Source organism: Crinia signifera, chromosome 6 (genome assembly GCF_055691185.1).
Source record: "Crinia signifera chromosome 6, ASM5569118v1, whole genome shotgun sequence".
Lineage (NCBI taxonomy): Eukaryota > Metazoa > Chordata > Amphibia > Anura > Myobatrachidae > Crinia > Crinia signifera.
In genome coordinates this window covers 936,508-951,091 of record NC_139222.1, presented here as the reverse complement: position 1 = coordinate 951,091, position 14,584 = coordinate 936,508, and the positions used below count along the sequence as shown (strand labels likewise).

Here is a 14,584-nt window from a genome sequence, read left to right as displayed (position 1 = left end):
ATACTGACACTCTGATATCTCACTATTATACTGACACTCTGATATCTCACTATTATACTGACACTCTGATATCTCACTATTATACTGACACTCTGATATCTCACTATTATACAGACACTCTGATATCTCACTATTATACTAACACTCTGATATCTCACTATTATACTAACACTCTGATATCTCACTATTATACCAGCACTCTGATATCTTACTATTATACCGACACTCTGGTATCTCACTATTATACAGACACTCTGATATCTCACTATTATACCAGCACTCTGATATCTCACTATTATACCGACACTCTGATATCTCACTATAATACAGACACTCTGATATCTCACTATTACACTAACACTCTGATATCTCACTATTACACTAACACTCTGATATCTCACTATTATACCAGCACTCTGATATCTCACTATTATACCAGCACTCTGATATCTCACTATTATACCGACACTCTGATAGCTCACTATTATACCGACACTCTGATATCTCACTATTATACAGACACTCTGATATCTCACTATTATACCGACACTCTGGTATCTCACTATTACACTAACACTCTGATATCTCACTATTATACCAGCACTCTGATATCTCACTATTATACCGACACTCTGATATCTCACTATTATACTGACACTCTGGTATCTCACTATTATACTGACACTCTGGTATCTCACTATTATACTGACACTCTGGTATCTCACTATTATACTAACACTCTGATATCTCACTATTATACCAGCACTCTGATATCTCACTATTATACTGACACTGATATCTCACTATTATACTAACACTCTGATATCTCACTATTATACCGACACTGATATCTCACTATTATACTAACACTCTGATATCTCACTATTATACCGACACTGATATCTCACTATATACTAACACTCTGGTATCTCACTATTATACTGACACTCTGGTATCTCACTATTATACTGACACTCTGATATCTCACTATTATACCAGCACTCTGATATCTCACTATTATACTGACACTGATATCTCACTATTATACTGACACTGATATCTCACTATTATACTAACACTCTGATATCTCACTATTATACTGACACTGATATCTCACTATTATACTAACACTCTGATAGCTCACTATTATACTAACACTCTGATATCTCACTATTATACCGACACTCTGGTATCTCACTATTACACTAACACTCTGATATCTCACTATTATTTTAACACTCTGGTATCTCACTATTATACAGACACTCTGATATCTCACTATTATACTGACACTCTGGTATCTCACTATTATACTGACACTGGTATCTCACTATTATACTGACACTCTGATATCTCACTATTATACAGACACTCTGATATCTCACTATTATACGAACACTCTGGTATCTCACTATTATACAGACACTCTGGTATCTCACTATTATACAGACACTCTGATATCTCACTATTATACCGACACTCTGATATCTCACTATTATACCGACACTCTGGTATCTCACTATTATACTGACACTCTGATATCTCACTATTATACTGACACTCTGGTATCTCACTATTATACTGACACTGGTATCTCACTATTATACTGACACTCTGATATCTCACTATTATACAGACACTCTGATATCTCACTATTATACTAACACTCTGGTATCTCACTATTATACAGACACTCTGATATCTCACTATTATACAGACACTCTGATATCTCACTATTATACCGACACTCTGATATCTCACTATTATACTGACACTCTGGTATCTCACTATTATACTGACACTCTGGTATCTCACTATTATACTGACACTCTGATACCTCACTATTATACTGACACTCTGATATCTCACTATTATACTGACACTCTGATATCTCACTATTATACGACATTCTGATATCTCACTATTATACAGACACTGATATCTCACTATTATACCGACACTCTGATATCTCACTGTTATACCGACACTCTGATATCTCACTATTATACCGACACTCTGATATCTCACTATTATACCGACACTCTGATATCTCACTATTATACCGACACTCTGATATCTCACTATTATACCGACACTCTGATATCTCACTATTATACTGACACTCTGATATCTCACTATTATACTGACACTGATATCTCACTATAATACAGACACTCTGATATCTCACTATAATACAGACACTCTGATATCTCACTATAATACAGACACTCTGATATCTCACTATAATACAGACACTCTGATATCTCACTATTATACTGACACTGATATCTCACTATTATACTGACACTTTGATATCTCACTATTATACCGACACTCTGATATCTCACTATTATACCGACACTCTGATATCTCACTAATATACCGACACTCTGATATCTCACTATTATACCAACACTCTGGTATCTCACTATTACACTAACACTCTGATATCTCACTATTATACCAGCACTCTGATATCTCACTATTATACCGACACTCTGATATCTCACTATTACACTAACACTCTGATATCTCACTATTATACCGACACTGATATCTCACTATTATACTAACACTCTGATATCTCACTATTATACCGACACTGATATCTCACTATTATACTAACACTCTGGTATCTCACTATTATACTGACACTCTGATATCTCACTAATCTCACTATTATACCGACACTGATATCTCACTATTATACTAACACTCTGGTATCTCACTATTATACCGACACTCTGATATCTCACTATTATACCAGCACTCTGATATCTCACTATTATACCGACACTCTGGTATCTCACTATTATACAGACACTCTGATATCTCACTATTATACTAACACTCTGATATCTCACTATTATACTAACACTCTGATATCTCACTATTATACCAGCACTCTGATATCTCACTATTATACAGACACTCTGATATCTCACTATAATACAGACACTCTGATATCTCACTATTACACTAACACTCTGATATCTCACTATTACACTAACACTCTGATATCTCACTATTATACCAGCACTCTGATATCTCACTATTATACCGACACTCTGATATCTCACTATTATACCGACACTCTGATATCTCACTATTATACCGACACTCTGGTATCTCACTATTACACTAACACTCTGATATCTCACTATTATACCAGCACTCTGATATCTCACTATTATACCGACACTCTGATATCTCACTATTATACCGACACTCTGGTATCTCACTATTACACTAACACTCTGATATCTCACTATTATTTTAACACTCTGGTATCTCACTATTATACTGACACTCTGATATCTCACTATTATACCGACACTCTGATATCTCACTATTATACTAACACTCTGATATCTCACTATTATACCAGCACTCTGATATCTCACTATTATACTGACACTGTGATATCTCACTATTATACCAGCACTCTGATATCTCACTATAATACAGACACTCTGATATCTCACTATTATACTGACACTCTGGTATCTCACTATTATACTGACACTCTGATATCTCACTATTATACTGACACTCTGATATCTCACTATTATACAGACACTCTGATATCTCACTATTATACTAACACTCTGGTATCTCACTATTATACAGACACTCTGATATCTCACTATTATACCGACACTCTGATATCTCACTATTATACCGACACTCTGGTATCTCACTATTATACTGACACTCTGGTATCTCACTATTATACTGACACTCTGGTATCTCACTATTATACTGACACTCTGATATCTCACTATTATACTGACACTCTGATATCTCACTATTATACTAACACTCTGATATCTCACTATTATACGACACTCTGATATCTCACTATTATACAGACACTGATATCTCACTATTATACCGACACTCTGATATCTCACTATTATACCGACACTCTGATATCTCACTATTATACTGACACTCTGATATCTCACTATTATACCGACACTCTGATATCTCACTATTATACCGACACTCTGATATCTCACTATTATACTGACACTCTGATATCTCACTATTATACTGACACTCTGATATCTCACTATTATACTGACACTCTGATATCTCACTATAATACAGACACTCTGATATCTCACTATTATACTGACACTGATATCTCACTATTATACTGACACTCTGATATCTCACTATTATACTGACACTGATATCTCACTATTATACTGACACTGATATCTCACTATTATACCGACACTCTGATATCTCACTATTATACCGACACTCTGATATCTCACTAATATACCGACACTCTGATATCTCACTATTATACCGACACTCTGGTATCTCACTATTACACTAACACTCTGATATCTCACTATTATACTGACACTCTGGTATCTCACTATTACACTAACACTCTGATATCTCTGCTGTATACTCTCTGTAGTGCGGAGTTATGTTTGTACACTGTATAATATTAGTTATATTATCTCCAGCAGGGGGAGACACAAGCAGGGACTGATGGGAATTGCTGTATACTCTCTGGAGTGCGGAGTTATGTGTGTACACTGTATAATAATAGTTATATTATCTCCAGCAGGGGGAGACACAAGCAGGGACTGATGGGAATTGCTGTATACTCTCTGTAGTGTGGAGTTATGTGTGTACACTGTATAATAATAATAGTTATATTATCTCCAGCAGGGGGAGACACAAGCAGGTACTGCTAGGAATTGCTGTATACTCTCTATAGTGCAAAGTTATGTGTGTACACTGTATAATAATAATAGTTATATTATCTCCAGCAGGGGGAGACACAAGCAGGGACTGATGGGAATTGCTGTATACTCTCTGTAGTGTGGAGTTATGTGTGTACATTGTATAATAATAGTTATATTATCTCCAGCAGGGGGAGACACAAGCAGGGACTGATGGGAATTGCTGTATACTCTCTGTAGTGTGGAGTTATGTGTGTACACTGTATAATAATAATTATATTATCTCCAGCAGGGGGAGACACAAGCAGGGACTGATGGGAATTGCTGTATACTCTCTGTACTGCGGAGTTATGTGTGTACACTGTATAATAATAATAGTTATATTATCTCCAGCAGGGGAGACACAAGCAGGGACTGATGGGAATTGCTGTATACTCTCTGTAGTGCGGAGTTATGTGTGTACACTGTATAATAATAATAGTTATATTATCTCCAGCAGGGGGAGACACAAGCAGGGACTGATGGGAATTGCTGTATACTCTTTGTAGTGCGGAGTTATGTGTGTACACTGTATAATAATAATAGTTATATTATCTCCAGCAGGGGGAGACACAAGCAGGGACTGATGGGAATTGCTGTATACTCTCTGTAGTGCGGAGTTATGTGTGTACGCTGTATAATAATAATAGTTATATTATCTCCAGCAGGGGGAGACACAAGCAGGTACTGATAGGAATTGCTGTATACTCTCTATAGTGCGATGTTATGTGTGTACACTGTATAATAATAGTTATATTATCTCCAGCAGGAGGAAACACAAGCAGGGATTGATGGGAATTGCTGTATACTCTCTGTAGTGAGGAGTTATGTGTGTACATTGTATAATAATAGTTATATTATCTCCAGCAGGGGAGACACAAGCAGGGACTGATGGGAATTGCTGTATACTCTCTGTAGTGCGGAGTTATGTGTGTACACTGTATAATAACAGTTATATTATCTCCAGCAGGGGGAGACACAAGCAGGGACTGATGGGAATTGCTGTATACTCTCTGTAGTGCGGAGTTATGTGTGTACACTGTATAATAATAGTTATTTTATCTCCAGCAGGGGGAGACACAAGCAGGGACTGATGGGAATTGCTGTATACTCTCTGTAGTGCGGAGTTATGTGTGTACACTGTATAATAATAGTTATATTATCTCCAGCAGGAGGAGACACAAGCAGGGACTGATGGGAATTGCTGTATACTCTCTGTAGTGCGGAGTTATGTGTGTACACTGTATAATAATAGTTATTTTATCTCCAGCAGGGGGAGACACAAGCAGGGACTGATGGGAATTGCTGTATACTCTCTGTAGTGCGGAGTTATGTGTGTACACTGTATAATAATAGTTATATTATCTCCAGCAGGGGGAGACACAAGCAGGGACTGATGGGAATTGCTGTATACTCTCTGTAGTGCGGAGTTATGTGTGTACACTGTATAATAATAGTTATATTATCTCCAGCAGGGGGAGACACAAGCAGGGACTGATGGGAATTGCTGTATACTCTCTGTAGTGTGGAGTTATGTGTGTACACTGTATAATAATAATAGTTATATTATCTCCAGCAGGGGGAGACACAAGCAGGTACTGATAGGAATTGCTGTATACTCTCTATAGTGCAAAGTTATGTGTGTACACTGTATAATAATAATAGTTATATTATCTCCAGCAGGGGGAGACACAAGCAGGGACTGATGGGAATTGCTGTATACTCTCTGTAGTGCGGAGTTATGTGTGTACACTGTATAATAATAGTTATTTTATCTCCAGCAGGGGGAGACACAAGCAGGGACTGATGGGAATTGCTGTATACTCTCTGTAGTGTGGAGTTATGTGTGTACATTGTATAATAATAGTTATATTATCTCCAGCAGGGGAGACACAAGCAGGGACTGATGGGAATTGCTGTATACTCTCTGTAGTGTGGAGTTATGTGTGTACACTGTATAATAATAGTTATTTTATCTCCAGCAGGGGGAGACACAAGCAGGGACTGATGGGAATTGCTGTATACTCTCTGTAGTGCGGAGTTATGTGTGTACACTGTATAATAATAGTTATATTATCTCCAGCAGGGGGAGACACAAGCAGGGACTGATGGGAATTGCTGTATACTCTCTGTAGTGCGGAGTTATGTGTGTACACTGTATAATAATAATAGTTATATTATCTCCAGCAGGGGGAGACACAAGCAGGGACTGATGGGAATTGCTGTATACTCTCTGTAGTGCGGAGTTATGTGTGTACACTGTATAATAATAATAGTTATATTATCTCCAGCAGGGGGAGACACAAGCAGGGACTGATGGGAATTGCTGTATACTCTCTGTAGTGCGGAGTTATGTGTGTACGTTGTATAATATTAGTTATATTATCTCCAGCAGGGGGAGACACAAGCAGGGACTGATGAGAATTGCTGTATACTCTCTGTAGTGCGGAGTTATGTGTGTGCACTGTATAATAATAATAGTTATATTATCTCCAGCAGGGGGAGACACAAGCAGGGACTGATGGGAATTGCTGTATACTCTCTGTAGTGCGGAGTTATGTGTGTACACTGTATAATATTAGTTATATTATCTCCAGCAGGGGGAGACACAAGCAGGGACTGATGGGAATTGCTGTATACTCTCTGTAGTGCGGAGTTATGTGTGTACACTGTATAATAATAGTTATATTATCTCCAGCAGGGGAGACACAAGCAGGGACTGATGGGAATTGCTGTATACTCTCTGTAGTGCGGAGTTATGTGTGTACGCTGTATAATAATAATAGTTATATTATCTCCAGCAGGATGAGACACAAGCAGGGACTGATGGGAATTGCTGTATACTCTCTGTAGTGCGGAGTTATGTGTGTACACTGTATAATAATAGTTATATTATCTCCAGCAGGGGAGACACAAGCAGGGACTGATGGGAATTGCTGTATACTCTCTGTAGTGCGGAGTTATGTGTGTACACTGTATAATAATAGTTATATTATCTCCAGCAGGGGGAGACACAAGCAGGGACTGATGGGAATTGCTGTATACCCTCTGTAGTGCGGAGTTATGTGTGTACACTGTATAATAATAATAGTTATATTATCTCCAGCAGGGGGAGACACAAGCAGGGACTGATGGGAATTGCTGTATACCCTTTGTAGTGCGGAATTATGTGTGTACACTGTATAATAATAATAGTTATATTATCTCCAGCAGGGGAGACACAAGCAGGGACTGATGGGAATTGCTGTATACTCTCTGTAATGCGGAGTTATGTGTGTACACTGTATAATAATAATAGTTATATTATCTCCAGCAGGGGGAGACACAAGCAGGGACTGATGGGAATTGCTGTATACTCTCTGTAGTGCGGAGTTATGTGTGTACACTGTATAATAATAGTTATATTATCTCCAGCAGGGGAGACACAAGCAGGGACTGATGGGAATTGCTGTATACCCTCTGTAGTGCGGAGTTATGTGTGTACACTGTATAATAATAATAGTTATATTATCTCCAGCAGGGGGAGACACAAGCAGGGACTGATGGGAATTGCTGTATACTCTCTGTAGTGCGGAGTTATGTGTGTACACTGTATAATAATAATAGTTATATTATCTCCAGCAGGGGAGACACAAACAGAGACTGATGGGAATTGCTGTATACTCTCTGTAGTGCGGAGTTATGTGTGTACACTGTATAATAATAATAGTTATATTATCTCCAGCAGGGGGAGACACAAGCAGGGACTGATGGGAATTGCTGTATACTCTCTGTAGTGCGGAGTTATGTGTGTACACTGTATAATAATAGTTATATTATCTCCAGCAGGGGGAGACACAAGCAGGGACAGATGGGAATTGCTGTATACTCTCTGTAGTGCGGAGTTATGTGTGTACACTGTATAATAAAAGTTATATTATCTCCAGCAGGGGGAGACACAAGCAGAGATGCCCTGGAGGAAGATCGCATCTTGGCTACAGATACTAAACTAGAAAATGACATCACACAGGACTCTCCAGGAGACATCCCCATTACTGTGTATATACCCACAGTACCTGACAGCGCTGATATACCATCTGATCCCTCTAACCGTGATGCCTGTTCTTCTAATACCCACCATGCAGCTCATACATGTGATACACAGTGTCCCTGTTCTGGGGGTGGGAAATGTGTAATATCTAACCTACATGTGGTTACACATCAGAGACGTCACACAGGTGAGCGGCCGTATCACTGCTCTGAGTGTGGGAAATGTTTTACAAAGAAATCACTTCTTGTTATACATCAAACAATCCACACAGGTGAGAAACCATATCCATGTTCTGAATGTGGGAAAAGGTTTGGACGCAAATCAGCTATTTATCAACATCAGCGAACTCACTCAGATGAGAGGCGATTTCCATGTTCTGAGTGTGGGAAATGTTTTAAAATTAAATCACATCTTGTTACACATTATAGAAGTCACACAGGTGAGAGGCCATTTCCATGCTCTGAGTGTGGAAAATGTTTTGCACGGATATCCATTCTTCTTAAACATCAGAGAGGTCACACAGGTGAGAAGCCATTTTCATGCTCTGAGTGTGGGAAATGTTTTACAACCAAATCAAGCCTTGTTACACATCAGAGAAGTCACACAGGTGAGAAACCATTTCCATGCTCTGAGTGTGGGAAATGTTTTAAGAGTAAATCAGATCTTGTTACACATCAGAGAAGTCACACAGGTGAGAGGCCATTTCCATGTTCTGAGTGTGGGAAATGTTTTGCAAAGAAATCAAAACTTGTTAGGCATCAGAGAAGTCACACAGGTGAGAAACCATTTCCATGCACTCAGTGTGAGAAATGTTTTACACAGAAATCACAACTTGATAGACATCAGAGCTCTCACACAGGTGAGAGGCCATTTCCATGCTCTGTGTGTGATAAATGTTTTAAGAGTAAAAAAAGTCTCTTGGAACATCACAGAAGTCACACAGGTGAGAAGCCATTTCCATGCTATGAGTGTGGGAAATGTTTTAAGAGTAAAACAAGTCTTGTTACACATCAGAGATGTCACACAGGTGAGAGGCCATTTCCATGTTCTGAGTGTGAGAAATGTTTTACACTGAAATCACAACTTGATAGACATCAGAGACGTCACACAGGTGAGAGGCCATTTCCATGTTCTGAGTGTGGGAAATGTTTTACACTGAAATCACAACTTGATAGACATCAGAGACGTCACACAGGTGAGAGGCCATTTCCATGTTCTGAGTGTGGGAAATGTTTTAAAGAAAAATCGGATCTTACTAGACATGAGAGCGGTCACTTAGATGAGAGGCCATATCCATGTTAACATAGAAACATAGAATTTGACGGCAGATAAGAACCACTTGGCCCATCTAGTCTGCCCCTTTTTTTAAACATGTTACCTCAAACCATATTTGATCCTTATTTTTTTGTAAGGATATCAATATGCGGTACTTATGAGTTATCCGGGCGCCCGATTTTTTGATTGTATGCCTTAAGTTAAGGCATACAATCAGATGCGATGCGATGCGATATCGCATCGCATCGCATGCGACCATCGGATGCGATGACCCGATTTTTCCATAGGAATCAATGTTAAAATGGACTGAGTCCATTTTAACATGGAATTCAATGGGAAAAAGGGGTCCTTTTCATACCCCTACTATCCAAGTGGGCATGGAGTTGGATATAAACCTGTGGCGAGCGTAGCGAGCCACCGAGCCCGAAGCGTGGCGAGCCCGCGAGGTATTCTATGTCCCCTCGCGGGGCTCGCTACGCTCGCCACGCTTCGGGCTCGGTGGCTCGCTACGCTCGCCACAGGTTTATATCCAACTCCATGCCCACTTGGATAGGTCCATTTTAACATTGATTCCTATGGAAAAATCGGGTCATCGCATCGCATCCGATGGTCGCATGCGATGCGATGCGATGTGCCCGATCCGACCCGATTTAGAAATCGGGCGCCCGGATAACTCATATGTACCCAATATGCTTATCCCAAGCATGTTTAAATTGTACTACTGTATTTGCGTCTACCACCTCTGTTGGGAGGCTATTCCACTTATCTACTACTCTTTCTGTGAAAAAATTCTTCCTCGCATTTCCCCTGAATCTTCCTCCCTCTAGTGTCAGTGCATGTCCTCGTGTTCTGCTGCTCCTCTTCCTGTGAAGAATGTCTCCCACCTGCACAGGGCCGGTGCTGGGGTGTCCGGCGCCCTCCTGCAAACCATAAATTTTGCGCCCTTTCACATTGCCTTTCACATTGCCATTGCAGCAAGCGGCAGCTCGTTTGTCGGAGCGTATGCACTGTCCACCGTCCCCGCTGCCTATGGCAGAAGGACGAGATGGAAGAAGAGGGGAGGATAGATAGAGAAGTTTAGATGAGCGCAAGGCACGGCACTGGCTGCGCAGGCTGTACAGAGACTGGGCAGGGGGTGGGAAATAAAGCACTGCCACACCGCACGGTCACCGCCACTCTTTGTTATTACAGCTCTTCCTGCCACAGCACAAGAGTCCGACGACCTTCGTTGAGGAAGAGGGGGAAAGAGGAGGACTTTGGGGGACAGTGTGTGTGGTGTGTGCACTCGGGGTGAGGGAGCAGCTTTCCATACTGCTGCCCGCTGTTAGACAGGCGCTGCAGGCGGCGTGCATGCAGTGACAGTGAGGGCTGAGGCAGCTTTAGCAGAGCAGCATGGCGCCTTTTCAGCATGGCGCCTCCCTGCTTTGCAGGAGCTGCTGAGTGGGTAGCGCCGGCCCTGCACCTTCCTCCCCCCAGTGTCAGTGCATGTCCTCGTGTTCTGTTGCTCCTCTTCCTGTGAAGAATGTCTCCCACCTGCACCTTCCTCCCCCTAGTGTCAGTGCATGTCCTCGTGTTCTGCTGCTCCTCTTCCTGTGAAGAATGTCTCCCACCTGTACCTTATTAAAGCCCTTGATATATTTGAAAGTTTCTATCATGTCCCCCCTTTCCCTTCTCTGCTCTAAAGTATACATATTAAGATCTTTTAGTCTTTCCTGGTACGTTTTGTGATGTAGGCCATGCACCATTTTAGTTGCTCTTCTTTGTACAGTCTCTAGTGTATTTATATCCTTCTGGAGATATGGCCTCCAGAACTAAACACAATACTCTAGGTGAGGTCGTACCAATAACCTATACAGTGGCATTATTACTTCTTTCTTTCTACTGCTGATACCTCTCCCTATGCAACCAAGCATCTGACTTGCCTTCTTCATTGCTTTGTTACATTGCCTACCTGCTTTTAAGTCCCCTGAAATAGTGACACCTAGATCCCTCTCTTCCTCAGTAGTTTCCATTATAGTGCCATTTATACTATATTGAGTCTTTGGATTTCTGAGACCCAAGTGCATGATTTTGCATTTTTTGGCATTAAACTGTAGTTGCCATTCTCTTGACCATTTCTCTAATCTGCCTAGATCCTCAATCATTTGTTTTACCCCTCCTGGTGTGTCTACCCTGTTGCATACCTTTGTGTCATTTGCAAAAAGGCACATTTTACCCTCAATTCCATTTGCAATATCACCAATAAAGATATTAAAAAGCACCGGTCCAAGTACAGATCCCTGGGGTACTCCACTTGTAACCATTCCCTCCTTTGACTGTACTCCGTTTACTACAACTCTCTGTTTTCTGTCCTGCAACCACGCTCTTATCCATTCAACTATCTTAGAATCCAATCCCAAGCTTTCAAGTTTATTTAACAGTCTGCGATGTGGGACAGTGTCAAAAGCTTTACTAAAGTCTAGATAAGCTACATCTACAGCCCCACCTTGATCTATTACTTTAGTCACCCAGTCAAAAAAGTCAATAAGATTTGTTTGACATGATCTTCCCCCAGTAAACCCATGCTGTTTTGGATCCTGTAAATTGCTGGTTTTGAGATATTCTACAACTCTTTGTTTTAAGAGTGTTTCCATCAATTTCCCTACTACTGATGTAAGGCTCACTGGTCGATAGTTGCTTACCTCTTCCTTGCTTCCACTTTTGTGCAGTGGGACTACATTCGCTGTTTTCCAGTCCTCTGGGATTACTCCAGTAGCTAGTGACTGGTTGAATAATTCTGTTATTGGTTTTACCAGCTCCCCTTTAAGCTCTTTTAGTATCCTTGGATGTATCCCATCTGGCCCCATTGATTTATCCACTTTCAGTTTTGAGAGTTCTGTGAGGACTTTCTCCTCTGTAAATGTACTTGTCTCTCCCTCAGTTTTCTGACTATACTTGCAACTTAACTGTGGCCCCTTCCCCTCTCTTTCAGAAGTGAATACTGAGCAGAAATAATTATTAATATTATCTGCTATTACATTGTCCCCCTCAAGAAAACTTCCACTCTCTGTCTTCAGTCTAATTATTCCACTTTTTGTTTTTCTCCTTTCACTTATATACCTAAAAAAAGTTTTCCCCCCTTTACCCACTGACTGGGCCATTTTCTCTTCAGCCTGTGCTTTTGCACATCTGATTACCTTCTTAGCCTCCTTCTGTCTAACAAGATGCACCTCTTTGTCCTCATTCTTCTGCGTCTGCTTAAATTTCTTAAAGGCCAACTTTTTTGCTTTCACAATACTTGCTACTTCTTTTGCAAACCACAATGGCTTCCTTTTTCTTGTGTTTTTCCTAACTCTTTTGACACAAAGTTCTGTTGCTTTTAGAATTGCACTTTTTAATTTTTCCCACTTATCCTGCACTCCTTCCAAGTTCCTCCACTCTGCCAAAGAATCCCTTACAGAGTTTCCCATCTCTACAAAATCAGCCTTCCTAAAATCTAACACCTTTGTTTTTGTGTGCGATGAGTCAGTCTCTGTCTTTATTTTGAACCATACTGCTTGATGGTCACTGGATCCCAGATTTTCAACCACATTTATGTCAGATATTCTGTCACCATTTGTAAGTATTAAGTCTAATATTGCATCCTTACGAGTGGGCTCCCTCACCAATTGCTGGAGAGATGCTCCTTGCAAGGAATTCAGCATGTCCCTACTTCTGGTGGAACTTGCAACAGGCAGCTCCCAGTTTACATCAGGTAGATTAAAGTCTCCCATGATTATCACCTCTCCTTTTAATGCCATTTTATTGATGTCCTGCAATAGGCTCTTGTCTAGTTCCTCTTCCTGACCTGGTAGTCTGTAGATCACCCCTATACGAAGAATCGCCTTCTCCCCTGTTTCTATGGTCACCCAAAGGGCCTCCGTTTTTTCTTCAATACTTTGTATTAAGGTAGTCTTTATATATTTTTTCACATATATTGCAACCCCTCCTCCAATTTTTCCCATTCTGTCCTTCCTAAATAAAGTATATCCTGGTATAGCTATGTCCCAGTCATGATTTTCATTGCACCATGTCTCTGTAATAGCCACAATATCCAGTTCATCCCTTGTCATTATTGCAATTAGTTCTGGGATTTTATTTCCTAAGCTCCTAGCATTTGCACACATAGCTCTTAAAGTTGTGTTTGTGCTTCTCCTGCTGCTAGCTATGTTCATCTTTCTGCCTATATCTATTCGGTTTTGATCGGCATTATCTTCTGTTGCAGTGGATAGGCTTTCTGTTCCATTTGCCTGCAGAGACAATACCTCTAGGTTGGGGGAGCAGATTTCTTCATTCTTATTTGGTTCACTGCCCCCCTCTGCTAGTTTAAATAGTTGCTTATGAAGCTTCCAAACTTCTCACTTAATATTCTCCTTCCCCTTGAAGATGGGTGCAGGCCATCACTTTTATATAAGGCTCTGTCTTACCAGGTAGCTTGACTTTGACCTAAATATCCAAATGTTCTGAGTGCAGGAAAAGTTTTACATACAAAGCAAATCTTGTTAGACATCAG

At 40.3% G+C, this 14,584-nt stretch overlaps 1 protein-coding gene across 3 annotated transcripts in view; it reads left to right on the top strand.

Annotated features, from left to right (window-relative positions):
• Positions 1-10,424, top strand: part of LOC146009808 (uncharacterized) — a 44,135-nt gene extending 33,711 nt beyond the window's left edge. For 2 of the 3 annotated variants that reach the window (XM_083150294.1, XM_083150295.1), the window contains one exon: positions 8,675-10,423. In XM_083150294.1, the coding sequence (XP_083006420.1) occupies positions 8,675-10,080 (1,406 nt within the window). In that variant the 3' untranslated portion in view covers positions 10,081-10,423. Of the gene's footprint in view, positions 1-8,674 lie in introns of all 3 variants that reach the window. The other variant, XM_083150296.1, reaches the window with a different exon arrangement.
• Positions 10,425-14,584: the final 4,160 nt, after the last annotated feature.